This window comes from Sus scrofa, chromosome 1 (genome assembly GCF_000003025.6).
Source record: "Sus scrofa isolate TJ Tabasco breed Duroc chromosome 1, Sscrofa11.1, whole genome shotgun sequence".
In the NCBI taxonomy this organism is placed as follows: domain Eukaryota; kingdom Metazoa; phylum Chordata; class Mammalia; order Artiodactyla; family Suidae; genus Sus; species Sus scrofa.
In genome coordinates, this window is record NC_010443.5 from 231,137,524 (window position 1) to 231,159,106 (window position 21,583).

The 21,583-nt window shown below is 44.8% G+C and overlaps 1 protein-coding gene across 1 annotated transcript in view; it reads left to right on the top strand.

Annotated features, from left to right (window-relative positions):
* PSAT1 (phosphoserine aminotransferase 1) overlaps positions 5,150-21,583 on the top strand; it is a 29,692-nt gene continuing 13,258 nt past the window's right edge. The window contains 6 exon segments of the mRNA XM_021065150.1: positions 5,150-5,307; positions 8,807-8,867; positions 9,798-9,867; positions 12,501-12,706; positions 13,518-13,690; positions 16,578-16,747. Of these exon segments, the coding sequence (XP_020920809.1) occupies positions 5,248-5,307; positions 8,807-8,867; positions 9,798-9,867; positions 12,501-12,706; positions 13,518-13,690; positions 16,578-16,747 (740 nt within the window). The 5' untranslated portion in view covers positions 5,150-5,247.

Here is a 21,583-nt window from a genome sequence, read left to right on the forward strand (position 1 = left end):
CCTCCCCCCATTTATCCCTAACACAGGTGGTATATCTGTCCCCTTCCCATTGGTCAGGCCAGGGTGCGCATTCTTCTCGGTTGACTAATTTGAAACAAATTGTTATTGAGAGAAGAGGGAACGAGGGGTGTGGAGGAAGGTGTCTCAGACAAAGCAGGAACAAAATGGAGTAACCAAGAATTCCTTCGACAGAAAAGACATATACTAATTCTCACACAAGCTAGGGGTCAAAATCGGAGCTGTAGCTACTGGCCTACGCCACAGCCACAGCAAGACCAGATCTGAGCCGTGTCTATGACCTACACCGCTCATGATAACATGGGATCCTTGACCCACTGATAGAGGCCAGGGATCAAACCCATGTCCTCATGGATGCTACTTGGGATCCTTAACTGCTGAGCAACGACAGGAATTCTTGTTATTCAAATATTAATACAAATATTAATCTTCTCTGCCTTCCTATACAAAACATAAGCCAAAAAATAAATTAAATTACAATGATTGTTTATATCTGAGGCTGCGTGTGTGGTCCTGCAGAGTTGGGACTTAGTTTGGATTATGAGAAAAAGAAGGGGAAAAACAGGAAGTTCTGAGTCCAACACTGGCTCCTTGGCTTTGCTGTCTCCTTCTTTTGTCTTAGTAATTGCTCAGAAAGAAAAGGAAGGAACAAAACCACCACCTGATTATTAACACTACAGAAGTAATTCTACAACCAAGACTTGATGGTTTCTACAACAGGCACGTGTAGACAGGTGATTAAACAAAGTTCTCTGTGGCCCATTTTCATGCTTCCACGTAGAACCCTGGAATGAATGAGGTAAACAGCACTGATCCAAAACATGCATACACACACACACACACACACACACACACACACACGTATACACAGGGCTAGCACCCTAAGTATGATAAATAATGTGTCTACAAGCTAGAGAAATGGTGCTGGGAGTTTTGTTCTTTTTCTTAGAAAAATAGTGGTGAAATAAGTATGTTTTCAGGTTAAAAAATCCCGATGGTTTTACTACATCGGAATCTTTTCAGGCTGTCAAAAGATTTAAGCAGTGCGCACTGCCCTGTGTGATGTCGCCCACTGGTCCACAGAGATCAATTCTCTTAACAGGACCCTTTAAAGAATTTACTTGTGTGAAGCTGTGGTAGAATGCTCTCTATGCTGACTATTTAGGAATGAAACAAAAAAGGGGGATTGAGGGATGAAGAGGCAGAGCACAGGGAATTTTTAGGGCAGTGAAACTACTCTGTATGATACTGTAATGGGGGACACATGTCTTGTACATTTGTCCAAATGCATAGAATGCAACACATTAGAGTGAACTCTAATGTTAACTATGGACTTTGGGTAATGATGGTTTGTCAGTGCAGGTTCATCAATTGTAACAAATGTATCCCTCTAGTGGGGGATATTGATAATGGAGGAGGCCATGTTGTGCAGGGGTAGGGGAGCAGATGGGAAATTACCATACCTTCCTCTCGATTTTGCTGGGAATCTAAAATTGCTCTTTTAAAGTCTATTAAATAATTTTTTTAAAAGCAAAGTAGGTGAGCCTTGAAGACATTGTGCTAAGTGATATAAGCTCTTACAAAAGACAAACTCTGTATGTCCATTTAATAGGAGATATTTAAGTGACTGAACCAAACTTGGGTTCAATTGCCTAACAGGCATCAAAGCCAATTTACCGATACCAGATGTGGTGGAGGAAGCTACGGCATTAATTGCAAGTTGTCGAGCAAGGAAAATGGGCAGCTAATGCTCAAAAAACTTGAACTCCTGTATGGTTTTCAGGGAAGAATTTTTACAGGCAACATTAAGGGTGAGGGTTGTAGGTGATCAGCTTGTGGACATTCTACTAACTGCTAGGAAGGTAACAGAGTAATGTTTTTAAGTCTCAGTCATCAGTCTTCTGGTTCCAACCAGTCTGGAGCCTGTGCTGGTGATCAGCATGCAATTAACTTCTTCCACCTGGTGGAAGTTTTAGTATCTGCAAAACAACTCAAGGATATGGCTCAGGATATTATCTATAGCCATTGAGGAGGAACTAAAGGTCCTTGACTTTATTTTATGGATAAATATTATTTTGTCTTACTTAACTGCTTTCATTTGTTCCTGTACTTTCTCACTTCTCTGATTAAAATTGCTCTTTGGAGCTCAAGGAAGGCCTAGGAGGCTAAAGCTTTTCTATAAACAAGAGGCAGGGGACGCAAGGGTCTGTCCCTGGGAAGACCCTACAGACCCCTTCATTTCCTTTAGAGCAGTCTATTAAAACAAAAGGGGCCCTCCTGAAATGCAGGGGTTCCCTGGGCTGATTTTATACCTCTTTACTGTAATATAGGAAAGGGTGACCAAAAAATAATTTAGACTAAATTATATCTCCCCCAGTTTCTTCCCTTTTCCTAGTCAATTATGCAAGCAGGGGTGGAATGAGGGGAAAATCATGGTGGCTGAATATTATATAGCAGTCCTTAGAAGGAGAGCTGGTGATCAGTAGATTGAGTCAGGCCTGCAGAGACGCTAGGTCTGGCCCCTCACACTATTGATCTGTACAGTGTTGTGTGATATTTAAATTTGCACGCATTTAAAAGTTGGTAAAGTTCACATGAAAACCTAGGTTTCTAGTTTCTCATTAAATATGGGAAGATAGTTTGAGCAAGCTTGTTTACTCACCTGGCAACAAGAGCTGTTGCATTTAGAATGGTTTGTTAATTAAGATAACGAAGCCCATCAGATTTTAGTGGCATAACCTAAGAGAAGTTGATTCCCCACTCATGTATAACAAGCCCAGAGCAGGTGATTCAGAGACTGGGGATCCTTCCTTTCTGGGTCTCCATCATTCCTGAGGGCCTAGGAGTCTTTGATTTCAGTCTGTGGAATAGGAAGGCAGAAGTGGGAAGCACATCATTCCTCAACCACCTTGGCTTGAAAGTGATATCCTCTGTTCCATTCCATTGGTGGGTCCCAGGACTTCCCTTTTGTCTCACAACATAACTACATGACGTTGCTTCTACAGTGGCTGTGGCTCAACCCCTGGCTCAGGAACATCCACTGATGGGTCCCAGGAACATGACCTGCCTTGGTACAAGAGGAGCTGGGAAATGCGGAGCCTGGCTGGACATATACTTCTGGCAAAGATTCTCTTCCTTGGAAGGGGCAGCATGAATGTGTGGTGGGCTGATGCAACTCTGCCACAGATAGGTGTGTGCATTTTAATTCACCACAGCAGCACTGTCTTTCTATCCTCGAGGGGCCCTGGCTTAAGGTGTTTGTGGACAGGGTGTGAGGAAGAAACACAGAAAGAGATAGATTCTTTCTAGAATGAAAAAAAGATTTCCTTGGGTTGGAAGAGAGAGACAGAGACAGAGAGACAGAGGTTAGGGGGTCCCTGGACAGAAGGTCTGTGTGCCATACTTACTTGTAATATCATCTAGAAAAATGCAAGACCCTTGGAGAAGGACTGCAATGCATGTCTTGGTCATGCATAGCCACCCTCCACCCCACTCAAATTTCCTGTGTCCCTCAGTGGGTCATAAAGAGCTAATCTATTGAAGCAGCAGTGGAGACAACTCAGCCAAATCTGGAGAAGGATAGCCAAATGGATGTGTGCTTCAGACTATGTAAATCCCTGGGATTAAGGGCTCCAGGAAGGAGGAAAGCTAACCACCCCACTCCTCCAGTAGATTAGCTGCTAGGGGTCTACAACTAAGTCATTACATAAAACAATGGATACGTGATAATTTTTGCACACCTGAATTTGTGGACTGAGATTCTTGCCCTCTACTCACTTCCGCAATTTTCTAAATGAAGGTGCTGAGGAAGGCAGTGACTGTGTTCTTTTTAACCTTTTCTAGAAAATTTGCCCTCCTACTCCCAAACCTAAAGCAGTCAATCTCACCCCTGCCCCATCCCTCCCACATACCACAAAAAGCAAACCAAAGTCCTAGCCCTGTCAGTTTACAAGCCTTTTCCAAGTGCGGTAGTTGACACTGTGGCTGGTGTGATGTCAAGCCTCAGGATAGGCACTGGGTGTATTCCTGGTGCATCACTTGTGCTCAAAGATTTGGGAAAATATTTTTTATAAGAAACTCAGTTAAATTATGGGGTAGAAGGCAAAATTCACTTTAAGAAATGATGAAATTCCAGACTTCACAGAAACTTATTTCTTTCGGAAGGGGGCCTCCCTGTTTCAGAACCTCCTGTGGGTTTCCACTGGAGTTCTTTTGAGAGGAACACTTCGGTGGAAAAGTTTGAGCGGCGCTGGCCCTGCGCCTGGCCTGGCTCTGACCCTCTTCGCTGGCTTGAGCTGTGGCTCCCCAGGGGTATCGCGTTCTTGTTATTATCTCCTCAAGTCTCTAAACTCACAGCTTGTCAGCGCTTATTGCAACCTGAGAGGTATTGCTAGGTTCTAGCTCGCTCTTTTCCCTAAAGGAAACGGAGAATCATTAACTTAAAAGGGATTGCCTGGGGGGCATCCCGGTTTCCCCAGTCAATGCTCCTCCCAGCGTCCTTGGTCACCTCCATTCCTAAACCTGCTTTAATTCTTGGCCCCTTAATCTCCTTTAATTCTTGGCAAAGAACATCATCCCCCATCCTCTTCCCCCACCCACATCTCCCGCTCACAGTTCCCCCTGCAATGCCATTCTTGGAGGCCCCACCTCTCCCCTGGAGTATCTGGCACCCATGGGGGTGCTTAGGAAAGTTTGGCGATTTAATGACCGCTAGTTGAAATATGCATCAGAGCCCAGCCCAGAATATGATGAAGATGTGGTTGAATTGGGGGGGAGGGGTATTTATTTCGCATCTTCCTGTGCAGCGGAGGGAGAGGGGCTGCGGTCAAGGTTGGAGGACTGGAACGGGCCTCGTCGAGGGTGCAGAAGCACCAGTGCAAGTTGGCAGGGGCAGCCTCTTCTCGCCTCCCACGATTCTCCGGCGGGCAAGCAGCCGAAATGCCTGGCTGGTGCAATCTCCCACGCGACTTGCACTGATCAAAAAAGGGGCTGAAACTGTAAACGCGAGGAGGAGCAACAGCTCCTGAGCCTCCACTGGGTAGCACGACCAATGGGGATGCGAGCTCCTTTGCAAGGACCAATCAGAGCAAGGCCAGCGACAGCGCGGGCCAATGGGGGCGCTGGCTCGGCGCTGCAAGAAAACGGAGCAGGAGCTGGCTGCAAGACTTGGGCTGCCCACGCGATCGGTCCTCTGCGACAGACTCTCCGTACCGATTGCCGCACCGCACCATGGACTCCCTGATGCAGGTGGTCAATTTCGGGGCCGGGCCAGCCAAGCTGCCGCGCTCGGTAAGTCACTCGAGTGCGCGCCGGGAGTGCGCTCCAGTCGGGAGCAGGCGCGCTTGTGGCTGTGCATCCCCGCACGGGGCGCCCCGATTCCCCCTTCCCCGCCCCGCACGTCTCGAGGTCCCCGAACGCTCTGCGCAGTGTGCACTTCCAGTTGAGGGTCTCTCGAAAGTGAACCTCTGGAAGAATACTTTGGGGAGGGAAGCTTGGCGATGTTTGCCTGTGCAGCTGCTCTTGGCGCCAGTTGCCTGTACACCGGGTGCAGAAATCTGCTTGCTGGGGCGCACTCGGCCTCACCGCTGCGCACCTACAGATTCCCGTGCGGTGCCTTCTCCCTAGCAGGGCCGGAGACGCGTCGGAAAAGAAAAAACTCTCATCTCCTCGTTCTCGAGCCAGGCAGTGTCGAATGGATGCATGAATGGACGCTAAGAATGAAGGGTGAATGGGGTTTGCCTTAACTGGAAGAGATTGCAAACTGGAGGTCTGCGCACGACCCCTTGTAAGCCACTGTTGGCTTTAACCAGCGCTTGAGAACATTACTTTACAGAAATGGAAATGTAAAAGCTTTCAATCTAGCCCAGACTTCCCCTCGTAGTCTCTCGGAGAAACTTCCTTCCCTAAAGCCTTTTTTCTCCGCTCTGTTTCACGTTTAGTTTTTTTTTTTTTTTTTTTGAATTGGCGTGTCCCTTAAAGGCATTCGAGTATTCAGACTCTGGTAGGCGTTGGGCTGCTAGCCCAGTTCACTTTACTTTGTTCCCGAGCAAGTGAATGATTGAATTCTCCCCTGGGCCACAATTAGACCTTTCAAGTAAGTGCAAGTGGAACTCTCTCCCTGCCTTCCCAGCCAAGTTCCAGCTCCTCTCCCTGACCCCCACCCCGCCGTCCACTTCCCCCCAGCTGTGAAAGACGCCAAGTTTCTGATAGGCTTTGAACTGCTTGGACCAGTTGCCAATGCTGATATATATATTTTTTCTAACCAGGGTGATTTTGATAATATGTTGTAGCAACATGAGGCACAGTTGCTTTTACAATTATCTATTGTTGAACAGAGTAGAAATCTCTCTGGGACAGAGCCTCCTCTGTGTTGTGGTAAGAACAAAGAATTTTATAATTTTGGAAAGGAAAGGACGTTTTTCTGTTCTAAGGGCAGCACTCTCAGGAACTGAGAGAACAGGGCTTATTTTTCTCTTAGTTTTTGCTGTCAATTTTAGATGAGATTCCTTGCCAGAGCTCTGCAAATGTTTCCTCTGAAGTCACCATGAACCCCTCTCTGTGTTTTGGTTTTCTGCATATTTGTTTCATGCATAATTTGTTCTGAGTTTATTATAAAGGCAGTTGTCAGTATTACAATTGTTAATTATTTATTTTCCCTGGGGGGATTTATGCCCTCATATGTGCTCTCTAACCTGGGGGCAGATGTTACTTTTTATGTCTCTTTTCGGTTTAGTTGAATTGTAAGCATTAGACAAACTTTTCAAACTTTTTTTGGACTGTAACCACAGCCTTTCACAGGAGTTCGCCTGTGGCACAGCGGGTTAAAGATCTGGCAATGTCACTGCTGTGTCATGGGTTCCATTCCTGGCCCAGGATCTTCCAAAGCCATGGGTGCAGCAAAGAAAGAGAAGAAAAATACATTTCACAAAACTAGCAAGTACCTGCACATAATTGAAACAAAAAGTTTATGAAATGTTTAACCTGATGTTTATAACATACAGAATTTTGTATTCTATTCTGGCCTAATCTATTTTAGATCATTTAAAAAATTAGTTGTGACCCATTAAAGTGATTGAATTTTGCATTTTGAAAAAAGATAAACTGCTGGATTAGAGGGGTGTGCTTTTTGGGCAGAAGTCTTTAAAATTCTTTATAATGATTTTGGTTATAAACTTTTATAGATGTCTTTTCAAGGAATATTATCTGTAAGAGAAATATGGTCTCAACAGAAGTTCAAGGATAATTCTGTCACAGACAGATGTTTCTTTTACTAAAGGAAATGATTTGGTAAAAGTTTGTTTGATCAGCTAGTGCTAATAACTGTCCAACAGTTTATAAAAATGATGACAAAGTCTTGACTTCCCTTTTTTGTCTAATTCTTTACTATTAAAAAAATTTTTTTAGACAAGTTGCAATCCAGTGTAGATTATGTTTTATGAGGTCTTTAGCCTGTATTTTTTAAGAGAACCTCCTTTGATAGCAGGATGCTTCTATTTTGTGTACATTTTTAGAGATTTTCCTTCTCTTTACTTGATGGCAATTCGCTCACAGACAAAGGTAGAAAGAGAATGATCTTGGACCCATCCAAGATTTAACCACTGAGGACGTTTTGCCAATCTTATTTCAATAGTCCCTCCTTCATATCCACTTTCTCCCCTTCTGCCCTGAATTATTATTATTTTTTTCTTTTTCAGCCACACTCATGGCATATGGAAGTTCCCAGGCCAGGGCTGGAACCTGTGCCACTGCAGAGACAGCACAGGATCCTTAGTCTAATGTGCCATAGCAGGAACTCCAGCCCATGGATTATTTTTAAAGCCAATACCAGATGTGTCATTTCATTCCTAAATACTGCCACATGTATCTCTGATAAGGGCTTTCTATTCTTCCTACTAAAATGTGTATGCATATAATATATAAAAATGATAGGTGTTTTTCTTTTCAGTGTATAGTAATTTGGGGCTGGGGAATGAGTCTTGCCCCTTCGCCCCTTTCCTGGCACTGGGGTATTGGCCATAAGATGGGTCTAGTCTGTCCAGTTGTCCCTGTAAGGCAGACCATGTTTATGGGATTGTAGGGACCTTATAAGGCAGGTCAAGGGGCCGGGCAGGGACAGGCAGCTGAATACCATTGGAAGCTCAGCTGAGATTCCCCATCTGTAAATTGGGGATGAGACTATCACCTTCAAGGCTGTTGTTGGAGAAGGAGATCAGTCCAGCAGCACTCCCAACCCCCAGGCCAAAACTTAATTCCTAGCAGGTGCTTCCTAATCCTTGCCCACTCCACCCATCCTGGTGGACCAAAAAGATGGAAAATTGAGTTACCAAATTTGGGCCTAATTGACTTTTTTGTTGTTCTCTGAAGCCTGAACTTTTTGCCTTTTGTGCTTTAGCCTTTAGAGAGTGGCAAATGCAATTGGGGAGGGGACGTTTTCTAGGGAATCAGATTTTCCCTAAAGGTCTTATGTTGCCCGTTAAAAGAAATGTTATCAGAAAAATTCAATACTTTTTTTTTTAAGTCTCAGTGAATTTTTATATCTAAGTGAATTCATGCCTGTCTCAATATTGGTCATGTTGCATAATTTCACACTCAACTTGAGTGTAAGTTGCATCATCGGGGCTCTGTGGGAACCAGGGAAGGAAGTGGATTGGCTGTGGGCAGGGACTAAAGCTTCCTCACAGGCTGGTAGGTGGAACCTCTCTCCTCCCCCGCCCACCCTGCAGTTTGTGTGTCCAGGGAGAGTTGTGCATGGCATATTGAAATCATCTTTCTTTTATTTTTTTTCTAGGTATTGTTGGAGATACAAAAAGAATTATTAGACTACAAAGGAGTTGGGATTAGTGTTCTTGGTAAGATTTACTTTTGGAGTCTGTGAATGTCTAGGATTCAATAATTTAAATGCATCATCAAGCCTGGAATTTGAGCAGGGTCTTCCTTTAGGCCTTTGTAGATTTATTTTTAAATTTTGATAACTGCCATCGCCTGTTTGACAGAAGCAATTTTGAAATCGACCTAAATGCTGGTGAGGGGTTTATACATTTCAGCTTACTCTTCCATAATTGGTTTTTGCTATTCATTGGATCTGAGATCAAAAGATACTCTACATTTACATAACAGTGCCCAAACATTTGTAACATTGCTTCACAATCATTTTACAGTTTTTGCTATTCTTAAACAAAAACTCATTAAATGTTTAGAAAGTACACAAGTCCTTTTTTGAATATTCTGCATGTTAAGAGTTTCATTAAGTTTGCCTCCCCTATATTATTGGGAAAAGAGACCTTTGAGTTCTCAAATTGACTTTTTAAAATTTTAATTTCCTTTTTCTTCTGTGGTAGTTCCAGAGACTTCAGTGCATTAAGAGACAGTAGGGTTAACTTTGTGCTTATTGCTATTAAATTTTGCTCCTTTGGATTTGGCATATATACTTAGATTTCTGTGAAGTTAGAGCACAGTTTAGAATTCTGTGCTGTTATGCACACAGATTCCTGTTTGTAAGAAAGATATGAGAAATCAGAGACTGAAAGATAAAACTAGTAAAAGCCTTATTTTCATTCACCTGAAAAGTCACTCAGCTGATTTTGGCCAAAATGTTTGCAATTTGAAAATCAGTTTGGATTTTCCCTTATAGTAATTGTGGCCTACAATTTGAATGCAAAATAACTGACATTTCCTATTATTATTTTATTTGCAAATTTTGTAGTTACATCCACAGTTACTTTTGTTCCTTTGGTTTTGAGCTGAAGCTTTTTTCATTTTGTTTATCTTTCCATCCCCAGAAATGAGCCACAGGTCATCAGATTTTTCTAAAATTATTAACAACACAGAGAATCTTGTGCGGGAATTGCTGTAAGTTTAAATCTTTTAAGACAAAAATTGTGTTACTCTTGTATGATAATCCATATATGTGAGTGTCTGTTGTATTATTTGCTAGAGTCAGTTATGTGTTCAGCATATTGCATACTTAAATATAATTTTTAAGAGACTCCCAGATTCACTAAATCACTACATAATGCTTTTGTTTGCTCCTTATCTTGTGTTTGCTTGTTTATTTTTGTTTTATGTGGTTTTTCCAAAGATTGAGATCATTGTCTGTGGGAAACATTTTCCAGCACTGTGAAAGTTAAACTGGCTTCAAAGGGATATAAACTACAAGGAAATGGTCATCTTTGTCAGCATAATTAACTATAATTTAGCTCACTGGCTCTTAAAGTATGGGCCTCATACCACCCATCAGAATCACCTGTTGGAGGAAGTATCAAAAAATTCAAGTGCTGGGCCCCACACAGTCCTGTCGAATCAGAGCCAAAATAGAAACTTCATTTTTAGCAGGCTCTTTGGGCAATTCTAAGAGCTCTGAACTTGGAGTTTCCTCTGCAGCGCAATGGAATTAGTGGCATCTCTGGAGCACTGGGATGCAGGTTCGATCCCTGACCTGGCACAGTGGATTAAGGATCCAGCTTTGCTGCAGCTGTGGTTTGAATCTGATCCCTGGCCCAGGAACTCCATGCAGTGGCTAAAAAAGGGGGGGAAAAAAAAAAAGAAAGAAAGAAAAAAAAGGAAAAGAAATAAAAAGAAAAGAGCTCTGAACTCTGGGAATTGCTCCTCAAATGAACTCTCCTAGTTATCCACATTGCTTTCCTTATCCAGAAAAAACCCATATTCTTAAATAGATTGCTACTTACAGGAAAGGTTTTGTAGATTATATAAATTTATTCACATAGACACACAAAAATGGTCACCTTGAAAACAAAACACTTGTATCTTTTTTGTCTGTTTAGTTTATTTATTTTCTGTTCATAAAACTAGAGCGTGTTCAGGGTGGAAAGGTGAGATAAAAAAGAAACTCACAAATTCAACTGGAATTGTTCATAACCTCACTGGTCATGGGTAATCATTGTTAACGTTTTAGGGCCATCCTTGCCTCATTTCATCAGCAAAATTGGAATTGTACTCTTTATTTCATAATTTTCCCTTTAAAGTGCCTTGATATAATGCTTCAGATGGGGCAGGCTGGGTGACATTTTTGTGAGGAGCACTGGAAACCCGTAGCAATGTGTGTGTTCAGAGCTGGTTGTTGTCTGCTTGGCTTAGCATTCCAGGGCTGCCTGCCGGGTCCTCTGTCATGCTCAGTGAACAATCCCGTCCTTCATGGGGTGGGTACTTGGAATGTTGGCCCAAGATATGTGGCGTTTGACCCGCATGGCTGTGAGCCTCTCCACTCTGGACTTCCAGTTCAATTTAGAGGCCAATCCCTTTGTCTCCTAACCAGGTTTCTACTTTGTACCCCTGTACCTAGGCCACTATCTGGTGTCCTGCTGCCCAGTTCTTGGCCATGTTCACTGCCCTGCATCTGGGTAGATTAACCAGGAACCCTGCCTTGGGCTGCCATCCTCCCAGCTGCTGAGAACCTCATGGTTAGAGTCTCCTAGGACTTGCTTGTGTGCTTTGCTATCCTCCTGAGCGCTGGATAGAGGCAGGCATGGTTCAGAACCAGACATATGCACACCACCTCTCATGCTGATGAGGCCAGGAACCCCTCACATTACCTAGCCCTTTGGTGCTTTCCTTTTGCCTCTGTGTGCTGGAGGCCATCTGCCTTCTGTATAGCCTGTGTCCAAGCTCTGACATTGCCCAGAGGCTCAGGTACAGTTTCCAAGGCCTAATGCCTCTGGAACTGGCTTTACCCGACTGCCTGTAGCCATTCCAGCCATCATCTTAATTTTCCATGCTGGAGTCAAATAATTTCACTGTTCATTTGATGTATCTCAGTAGGTGATACATGCTCAGGCCTAAAGCATTATCAAAGATCCTTCTCCAGTGTCCACTTGGTTCATTGCATGGACCAGAACATACAACTTTTAGGACTTTTGGTTGCAAGTGACAGAAACCCAACTCTTGGTTTAAGCAAAAAAGGGAATGCATTACCTCTGATAACAGAAAAGTGCAGGAGTGATTTAGGAGCTCACCTCGTGTCAGGAAGTACTTTTTCTCATTTCCTAGCTCAGCTTTTTTAGGTATTAGCTTTACCAGATGGCCACCAGTAGTTGCATGATTAGCTCCTACAAGTTCCTTCTTTCCCTTGATAGAAATAGCTCCTCTTTCTTAGAAGTTTGATCCAAGGTCTCAGAACCAAACCCCATTGGCCAGCTTGGGTCACGTGTTCATCCCCCAGAGCTGGGATTGGCCACCCTTGAGCCAGGTGGCCCGAGAGTGGCAGTGGGATTCTTCCTCAAAGGAACAGCAGGGTACTAATAGCTTCTGTCCAAACAGTACCCATAGGCTCCCACCTCAGGGCCCAGTACATATTTGTACAAGGAACTGAGTAGATAAAAAGTGGATTGGGGAAGGCAGAATAGTAATGAATTCTACCATGATTCTTGTAGTGGATCCACCCAGGGTAAAGTGCTGGAAGAGCATCAGTCATTCTCAATCTTTGATCCGGTGAGTCTCTATTTACTGTCACCTCTGTTTTGGCCCAGATCCATTCCAGACAACTACAAGGTGATTTTTGTGCAAGGAGGTGGGTGTGGCCAGTTCAGTGCTGTCCCCTTAAACCTGATTGGCCTGAAAGCAGGAAGGTGTGCTGACTATGTGGTGACAGGATCCTGGTCAGCTAAGGCTGCAGAAGAAGCCAAGAAATTTGGGACTGTGAATATTGTCCACCCTAAACTTGGGAGTTACACAAGTAAGTGCTGGGAGCTGAGCTGGAGAGTGAAATGCTGGCTGGTGGCTGGTTCCTTCTTAGCTAGCAGGTTATTCCTGCCTGGGGCAATTCTTTCTTCCCCTTGTCTGTCGTTAGATAACATTTAGATTGGCTGGCTGTGCCCGTTAAGATTACTGCTGCAGAAAGATTAATTCTAGGCTAACTTAGCTGCAAAGCTTGGGAGCCTGTTTAGCTTTAGGTATGGATTGATCAGGGGCCTCCACAGTGTCTCATGGTCCTGGTGTCTCTCCCTATCTCCTCCACAGTCAGTAAAGTTGCCCTTCCATTGTAAAAGATGGCTACAGCTGCTCCTGACTTTATATTCTCCCACATTTCAATGGCTTTGCTCAAGGGTGCCCAATGACAGTCTCATGTCTCCTATATCCCTTTCCAAATCAGTCACATGGCCATGCCTGTGTGGCATTCTACCTTCCAGGATGTGGGTGGAATTGGCTCTACTGGATCTCCATGGGCTGAGAGTTGGGGAGGCTGGTGCTGGAAGAGGCCATAGGATGGATGGATACTGGGTACTAAGGAAAAAACCACAAATTCCCACCATACCATTCTTAAAGAGTATTTGCCCCCAGTAACAGTCCAAAAGGGTGGGATAGATTATCCTTTTAGGGTGTTGGTGGTGATTGTAGTGTAGGGTGGATAGGGCGTTTTCACTCGTGAATGTTCTGGAATCCATCTTGTACCGCTAGGGCAGGGGCGTCATTCCTGATGGACATCCATCTCCCTAAGGGAAGAGGGATGTAAATGTGCAGAGTCCCCAACTTGTCTCCTGTGATAGAAATTCCAGATCCGAGCACCTGGAACCTCAGCCCAGACGCTTCCTACGTATATTACTGTGCCAATGAGACCGTGCATGGAGTGGAGTTTGACTTTATCCCGGATGTCAAAGGAGCAGTGCTGGTCTCTGACATGTCCTCAAACTTCCTGTCCAAGCCAGTGGATGTGTCCAAGGTAGAGACTAAATGAGGCTTGGGTTGGGGATGGGGATGGGGAACCCAGCGTCTCAATTCCTTTAAGGACATTTTAATGTATGCTAGAACAGGGAAAGGCTGACACGACTGGTTGTCAGAATGTCTAAGTCCTGACATTCCCAGCCCTGTGTTAACCATCTCCTCCAGGGTCATGCCCCAGTCCTTGGGAGTGGCTCTTAGAAAATATTTTTGGTCAACACATTGGTAGTTGCTTGCAGTCATCAGAGGAAGATGCTCGTGCTCTAAGCTGGGGGTGGGTGGTATGGAGGAGCCCCGCTTTGCTTTGTACCTTCCTCAGCTGCAAGAGCATCAAAAACGAGTGGCACATTAGGGTGGGCAATGGGAGCAGTGTGCCAGAGGCATGTCATGGGGAGGAGGTTATATCTGTAAGGAACTTAAAACAAAGTGGTCTGCCTTTTTTTTTTTTTTTTAGCTATTTCTTGGGCTGCTCCCGTGGCATATGGAGGTTCCCAGGCTAGGGGTCCAATTGGAGCTGTAGCCACCGGCCTACACCAGAGCCACAGCAACGCGGGATCCGAGCTGTGTCTGCAACCTACACCACAGCTCACGGCAACGCCGGATCATTAACCCACTGAGCAAGGGCAGGGACCGAACCTGCAACCTCATGGTTCCTAGTCGGATTTGTCAACCACTGCACCATGACGGGAACTCCCAAAGTGGTCTGCCTTTTAAAAAATTATAGTAAAATATGCTTACTGTAAAATTGACCATTTTAACTTTTTTTTTTTTTGCTTTTTTAGGGCCACACCTGTGGCATATGGAAGTTCCCAAGCTAGGCTTGGAATGGGAGCTGCAGCTGCCAGCCTACACGACAGCTCTTGGCACCACTGCATCCTTAACCCACTGAGTGAGGCCAGGGATTGAACCCACATCCTCATGGATACTAGCAGGTCCTTAATCTGCTAAGCCACAGTGGGAACTCCCCATTTTAACTATTTTTAAGCATACAGTTTTGTAACATTAAATACATGCATACTGTTATACAGCCATCATTGTTATTTATCTCCAGAACTTTTTCTTCCCAAACTGAAACTCTGTCGCCATTAATCAATAACCCCAGTCCTCCTTTCCTACATAGCCCCAGCCCCCGGCAACCACTATTCTACTCTGTCTCTGTGAATCTGAGTGTTCAACATAAACTCATATAAGTGGAGTCATGCAATATTTGTTTTTTTGTGTCTGGCTTATTTCACTTAGCATAATGTCCCCTAGGTTTGCCCATGTGGTAGCATGTGTCAGAACTTCATTCCTTTTTAAGGCTGAGTAATATTTTGTTGTATGGACGTACCATGTTTTGTTTATAGCCTGCTTTTTATTATCAGTCACCATGCACTGGCAATTCTAAACAATGTCAACTATAAAATACTTCTCCCTGCTGTCCCCCCTCCTCCCACTTAGGATGCCACTGAATTTTCCCAAAGGTTTCATGGGACTACATGTATATCTTATTCAAAAAAATTTCCTGGAGTTCCTTTTTTTTTTTTTTAACTTTTTAAACTTTTTAATTAATTCAAGTACAGTTGATTTACAATGTTGTGCCAATTTATGCTATACAGCAAAGGGACCCAGTCATGTATATGTATGTATACACACAAACACACACATTCCCTTATATTATCTTCTCTCATGGTCTATCCCAAGAGACTGCATATAATTCCATGTGCTACAGCAGGACTTCATTGCTTATCCATTCTAAATGTAATAGTTTGCATCTACTAATCCCAATTCCCAGTCCATCCCACTCCCTCCCCAGCCCTCTTGGGAATCTGTTCTCCATGTCTGTGAGTCTGTTTCTGTCTTATAGATGGGTTCATTTGTCCAAAGTACCTTTAAACACTTTTTTTTCTAAAATTTCTTCTCTTTCAGGCAACTTGTCTCATTATTTCTCAGCATTTTCTGATTGTCCCTTTATGCAAATATAAACAGATAAAAAATTGGTTTCTTTAGGTTACCAAAGCAAAGTAGTCTTACTTTGTTTTTTTTTGTTTGTTTGTTTTTTTTTTTTTGTCTTTTGTCTTTTTGTTGTTGTTGTTGCTATTTCTTGGGCCGCTCCCGCGGCATATGGAGGTTCCCAGGCTAGGGGTCGAATCGGAGCTGTAGCCACCAGCCTACGCCAGAGCCACAGCAACGCGGGATCCGAGCCGCGTCTGCAACCTACACCACAGCGCACGGCAACGCCGGATCGTTAACCCACTGAGCAAGGGCAGGGACCGAACCCGCAACCTCATGGTTCCTAGTCGGATTCGTTAACCACTGCGCCACGACGGGAACTCCCCTTACTTTGGATATAGAAAAAAGGTATAGAGTGAATATGGTAGATACAAGGTTAGAAGGTCTTCATAGTGATGGGGGTAGGCTGGCCCCTTCCTGGAGAGAAGGCCTGGGCATATTCATAATCTGCAGGCTCTGAACTTGTATTTTTTTTTTCTTCTTAGGGCCACACCCATGGCACATGGGAGTTCCCAGGCTAGGGGTCGAATTGGAGCTATAGCTGCCAGCCTATGCCACAACCAGGGCAACGCAAGATCTGAGCCATGTCTGTGACCTACACCACAGCTCATGGCAACACTGGATCCTTAACCCACTGAACAAGGCCAGGGATTGAACCCAAGTCCTCATGGTTACTAGTCAGGTTCATTACAGCTGAGCCACAAGGGAAATCCTGAACTTGTGAGTATTGATGTATTGTCCCAGATAGAGATTTTGTTAGAGAAAAAATATATACTTGAATACTTAGAGTCAGTTCCTCATAAACATTGCGCTTTGGAAGGAGACTGAGAAGTATGACCACATTTATGAAAAAATGACTTAAGTGCATCTGAAACAGCAGGCTTTCTCCTTTTCAGTTTGGTGTGATTTTTGCTGGTGCCCAGAAGAACGTTGGCTCTGCAGGGGTCACGGTGGTGATTGTCCGAGATGACCTGCTGGGGTTTGCCCTCAGAGAGTGTCCCTCAATCCTGGATTACAAAGTGCAGGCTGGGAATAACTCCCTATACAACACACCTCCCTGCTTCAGGTAACTCTGGGGTGTGGTTTGGGGGTCAGTGAATGGGGGGGGGGCTCAGTATTTCCCATCAGTATGAGGTGATTTTTTAAAGTAAGGCATGGACCTCCCTGGTTAGGATTCAGCATCATCACTGCTGTGGCTTGGGTTTAAACCCAGGCCCAGGAACTTCTTCATGCCATAGGTATGGCTAAGAAAAGAAAAAAAAGTAGGGCATGATTCCATGAATCAATCCCTGACCTTAGTCCAGTTAGACTGTCCAGATTCTTTGCCCAGCTCACCTTTCTCTCATCACCCTCTGTGTACTGATTGATCAGCTTTTCTTACCTTTCTTTTTTTTGGGTATTTTTGTTTGATCTCGGTAGCCTTGGTGGTTCACCATTAACCCAAAGGTTTTTGCACATGAAGTGTCATGCCTGCCTCTCAAACAACCAGGGCAGCTTTGGAGAAGGAGTTTCAAAGGCGGAGCCACTGGCCTTTTTCTTTCCTCACTGGACCTGCTTGAAGCTGGCTGCCTGGCATTAAACACATTGTCTGGAACAAACACCCCTGTATTCTTTTACCCAGTTGGTAGGGGTCCTTGTTTTCTTGGAGCAAGGCTATCCTGTCTTATAGTCTTCACTCTGAGAGAGTCTCGGGTAGTTTTTAAATTCATTGTGATGCCTAGGATTTAACAATTGCCTGAGAAGTTTTACTACTAACTAGCTGTATGACCTTGGGCAAGTTGCTTAACCTATGTGCATAGCAGGTGTTTCTGGGAACAATTGGTTGCACGGTGGGTGGCAGGAGGTGTTGTCCTTACCTGTTAGAATGTGCTGCCAGGGCCTGGCTGGCGGACAGGGCGAGGCAAAGGCCATAATGCTCTGGGAGTGAAAAGGTGGGAGGAGGCAGGGCAGCACTGGCCCTGCACTGTGGCCTGAAGGCTGGCAGATTCCAGTCTGAGCACAGGCTAGAGGACCAGGAGGAGTTGTCAGCTCTCTTTGGCACCTTCTCCATGACTAACCTTGAAACAAATTTTTTTAAAGACAAATTTTTTTAAAGACGTAATCAAGAGGTTAAAATGTGATCTGTTAATATTAGAGTGAAAAATCAGCAGGAAAGCTGATCAGTGAGAAAGCAGACCAGTCTGATGGGAGATAATAATGGAGTCAGATCCATGAAGACACTGAGAAAGTTCTCCTTTCTGAGCCAGACACACAAAAACAAGGGCTGAAAAAGAGTGAAGTTTCTTTTCCAGATAGATTAGGATAGGGAAAACAGATCATCTCCGGGCAGAATTGCTAATAATATTTGATGAGAACTGTTTAAAGATGGAGGGTGATTAGAGATTGGGTTAAATGTGCTCTGATCCAAAATAACCCCTGGTGTCTTGTTTCTTTTACCCTGAAGGAAGAGAAAAGAAAAAACATAAAACTCTGTATAATTGAGCAGTTACCCTGAATCTATGACTTGAAAAACTTAGGTTTCATTTGGGATACTTCAGTTTCTAAGGTTAGGAAATTGTAACTCACCCGGTGAGAACAAGTAACAAATGGAGGGAAGAAAGTTTGTGCAGAACACCCTCCCCGGTCCCTGGATGCAAGCTGATAAGGCACCCAGATCACTTCAAACTTTGTATCACACGCAAGTTCTTGAAAAGAAGCTTTTTTCCTCTTTTCTTTTCAAATCAGAGCTAAAAGACCACAGGCCCTGGGCAGTTTGTTTGAACTGAGCTGGATGACTGGCCCTCACAAAAAGTTGCCTGTAGCCCTGAGCAGTGAATTGGGGTGGAATGAAGGACCACATGGGTGTTTTGTTTAACCCTTTAGTGGAACTCACTAAGCACAGTTTGTGGACAAGCAAACAGATGCCTAACCTTCCTTTCTAACCCAAGGCAGTTATGCTTGTCATGATATACTGAATCCATAAGTACAAATTCATTTTAGCTGTAGTATGAGGTAAAGTAACTAATAAGAAACAGGAGTTCCTGCTATGGTGCAGTGGGTTAAGGATCTGGCTTTGTTTCTGCAGTCGCTCCAGTCACTGCTGAGGCGAGTTCAATCCCTGGCCCAGCACAGTGGGTTAAGGATCCTGGATTGTGGTAACTGTGGCATGGGTTGCAGCTGCAGCTCAGATTTGATCCCTGGCCTGGGAGCTTCCATATGGTGCAGGTGGGGCCATAAAAAGTAAAAAAAAAAGAAAGAAAAGAAACAAAGTAACTCTACTCACCCAGGCAACCATTCTTATCAGAATGGGAGTGTGGGCCTGCCCAGGGGGCTTAGTTCTTTAGGGAAAGTTTCTTGGGGGACTTTCTGGTGTGCTTTTCTAATCCATAGTGCCCAGAGAGGATTTTGTATTCCTTTAAAAAGTTAACACATGATCTTGGCAGAGATTTCTGAGGAGGCAGAGCCTGCTAGGGTAATCACTGTTAACTGCTTGCTGTGTATCCTAACCCTTGACTGGGCACATGCAGATATACAGAGCTGTATAATTATGCAAGTGGAACTTTACCATGCAGGCTGTTTTGTGAATTCTTTTTTCCACCCAGCAATGTACTATGAACCCTGCCATGTCAGCTGCCTGCCTTTTTTTCCTTTGAGTTGCTGTGTCATATTCCATCAAATGGACCTACGGTAATTTTATTGGTCATTTAACGCATGGGCTTAGACAGTACACCTGTGCTGTGTGGGGCAGATGGGCATTTGAGAGATGAAGGCAAACATAAGTTAAATGTGTTACCCTGGTGAGTGGGGAGAATGGAGACCAAGTTGCAAAGATGCATAAGTGTTTTAGGGCCTGTGTATTTTGAAGATTTTGGATTATAGGAGGGTAGAAGCATGAGTTAATAATGAATTGAAAGCTGCAGTGGATTCACAGGGCATGACATCCTTCCTCTCCAGGGTGTTGTTCTCCAGGAGAGCATGCCTCCTTCTGAGCCATCTGCCTCATGCTGAGACTTTGTATGTGGAGGCTAAAGGTGCTGGTTCTGGGCAGTATGTAAAATGGGTGGTCTCTCTGCTGACTGCGCCTGCCTGGATCCCATTAAGATTAGTCAGAGAGCACGGGCAGTGGTCTGCATGTGGGGGTGAGTCACACAAGGGAAGTGTGATGGTGCTGAAGTCTGGCTGGGACTGTGGACCTAGCCTCAGCCTTTGCTGCAGCCTTGATTTGATGAGTGAAATAGCAGCTTGGGATCCCTGGGATAACAGAGCTTCAACTGGAAGTGAAGCTTGGCCTCTGAAAAATACTGTTGTTGAACAGGTGACTCTACTTGGCTCATGTGCAGAGGTTTTTCTATGCTTCCTGGGGGAGTGAGTGGTTTGGGGTTAGATGGAAATTCTAGAGTATCTTACAGAACAGAGGAGTGGGAGGGCAGCATCTTATCTGGAACCTGCACATACACATCTACACACATGCATGTGTGTGTGATGCCGCTGGAGCAGCTGCTCTTGGTAGCCATGTCCATGAGGCTTGGTGCTAGGCTGACTTCCCTGCTAGCAGGTAAGATAGTGGTTGAGGGCGCTTGAGGTCCTAGTAAATGAGAGCCTTTGGGCTTGGGAGTCTGACCAAGTAGGGTTGGAATCCTGGCTTTATCAGCCACTTAGTGGATGACTTAAACCAAGTTAAGCTCTCTGAGCCTATTTCCTTATCTGTAAAATGGGATAATGGCAGCTCAGACCTCAGATCGTTTCAATCAATTAAAGGGAGAGCTGCTAACAGTGCACCTGGCCTGCTCTTGACCTTAACGAATATTCATTCTCTTCCCTTACTTTCCTTTCTCCGTTGACTCTCTGATTTCTCAGCCTGTCCATAGCACTCCAGTAGAGACTATAATTTACTCAGCGGCTGTTTTCATTCCTCCCAGGACTTTGGGGGAGCTAGGCTGGGGAAGATTCTGGAGAGGCTATATTGAACTTCTGGGTGCTAGCTGCTGGCTGCTTGGTGGCCACTGGGTAGCCCAGAGTTGGCTTCTGCTACCTAATGGGGGTAAAAATGCCTGGGTCTGCTCACCTGGAGACAGTGAATGAGCCAGTCAGCATCGTGGGCTTCCCTGGGACAAGCTGCTGGCTCTTAGGGAATTTTCCAGATCCAGTGATCTGCCCCCCCAGCCCTCACCCTGTCATGGTGTCAGTAGACTCATGGCGTAATAAAGGAGGAGGCAGCTGCGTCCAGGGTCTTGGCGGGGCATTGACACCCAGCAACTAAGTTGACACAAATTCCTCTGAGGGACCTTTGTCCCCTTCCTGGAGAGGGCATAGCTGAGTGCTGACCTTCTCCCAACTCCAGCTCAAGGAAGGTGGTGTCTTTTCCCTGGAGGTTTCCACTCCCGCCCCCTGAGCTTTCAGCAACGTGCACACAGGGCCCTTGATACCTTTTTAAACAGAGAGTCTTTCAGAAGATCACTGGGAAAACCATCCACTGCTCTCAAAAACCTGCATTTTGGGCTTGGTTTTGAGCACTTAACTAGTAAAGGTACTGCTAACTACACTGTGTGGCCCACTTGCCATGTGCCAGTTTCTCACTAAGCACGTTTCCCAACTCATTTTCTGCAGTCCCCACAAGGGCCCTGAGGTCTCTAGGTAACAGAATTGAAATTTTGGCTCAGAAAGGGATGTTCCAAGCTCTGTGAAGGACCAGGATGCAGCGGGTCCTCCTGGAGCCAGAGACCTGAATCCCACCTCATCTGCACTCCTAATTCATAGTTGAGCCTCCTTCAGAGGTTCCCTGTGGCTCTTTCCTCATTTCTCCCGGTCATCAATACACCATTCTGCCTCTTCTCACTCCCAATTCAGAAAGTCCCATGGAGGGCTGTGATTGGTCCAGTTAAGTCCCCTGTCCAACTCTGAGACCAGGGGAGCAAGGTCCTGC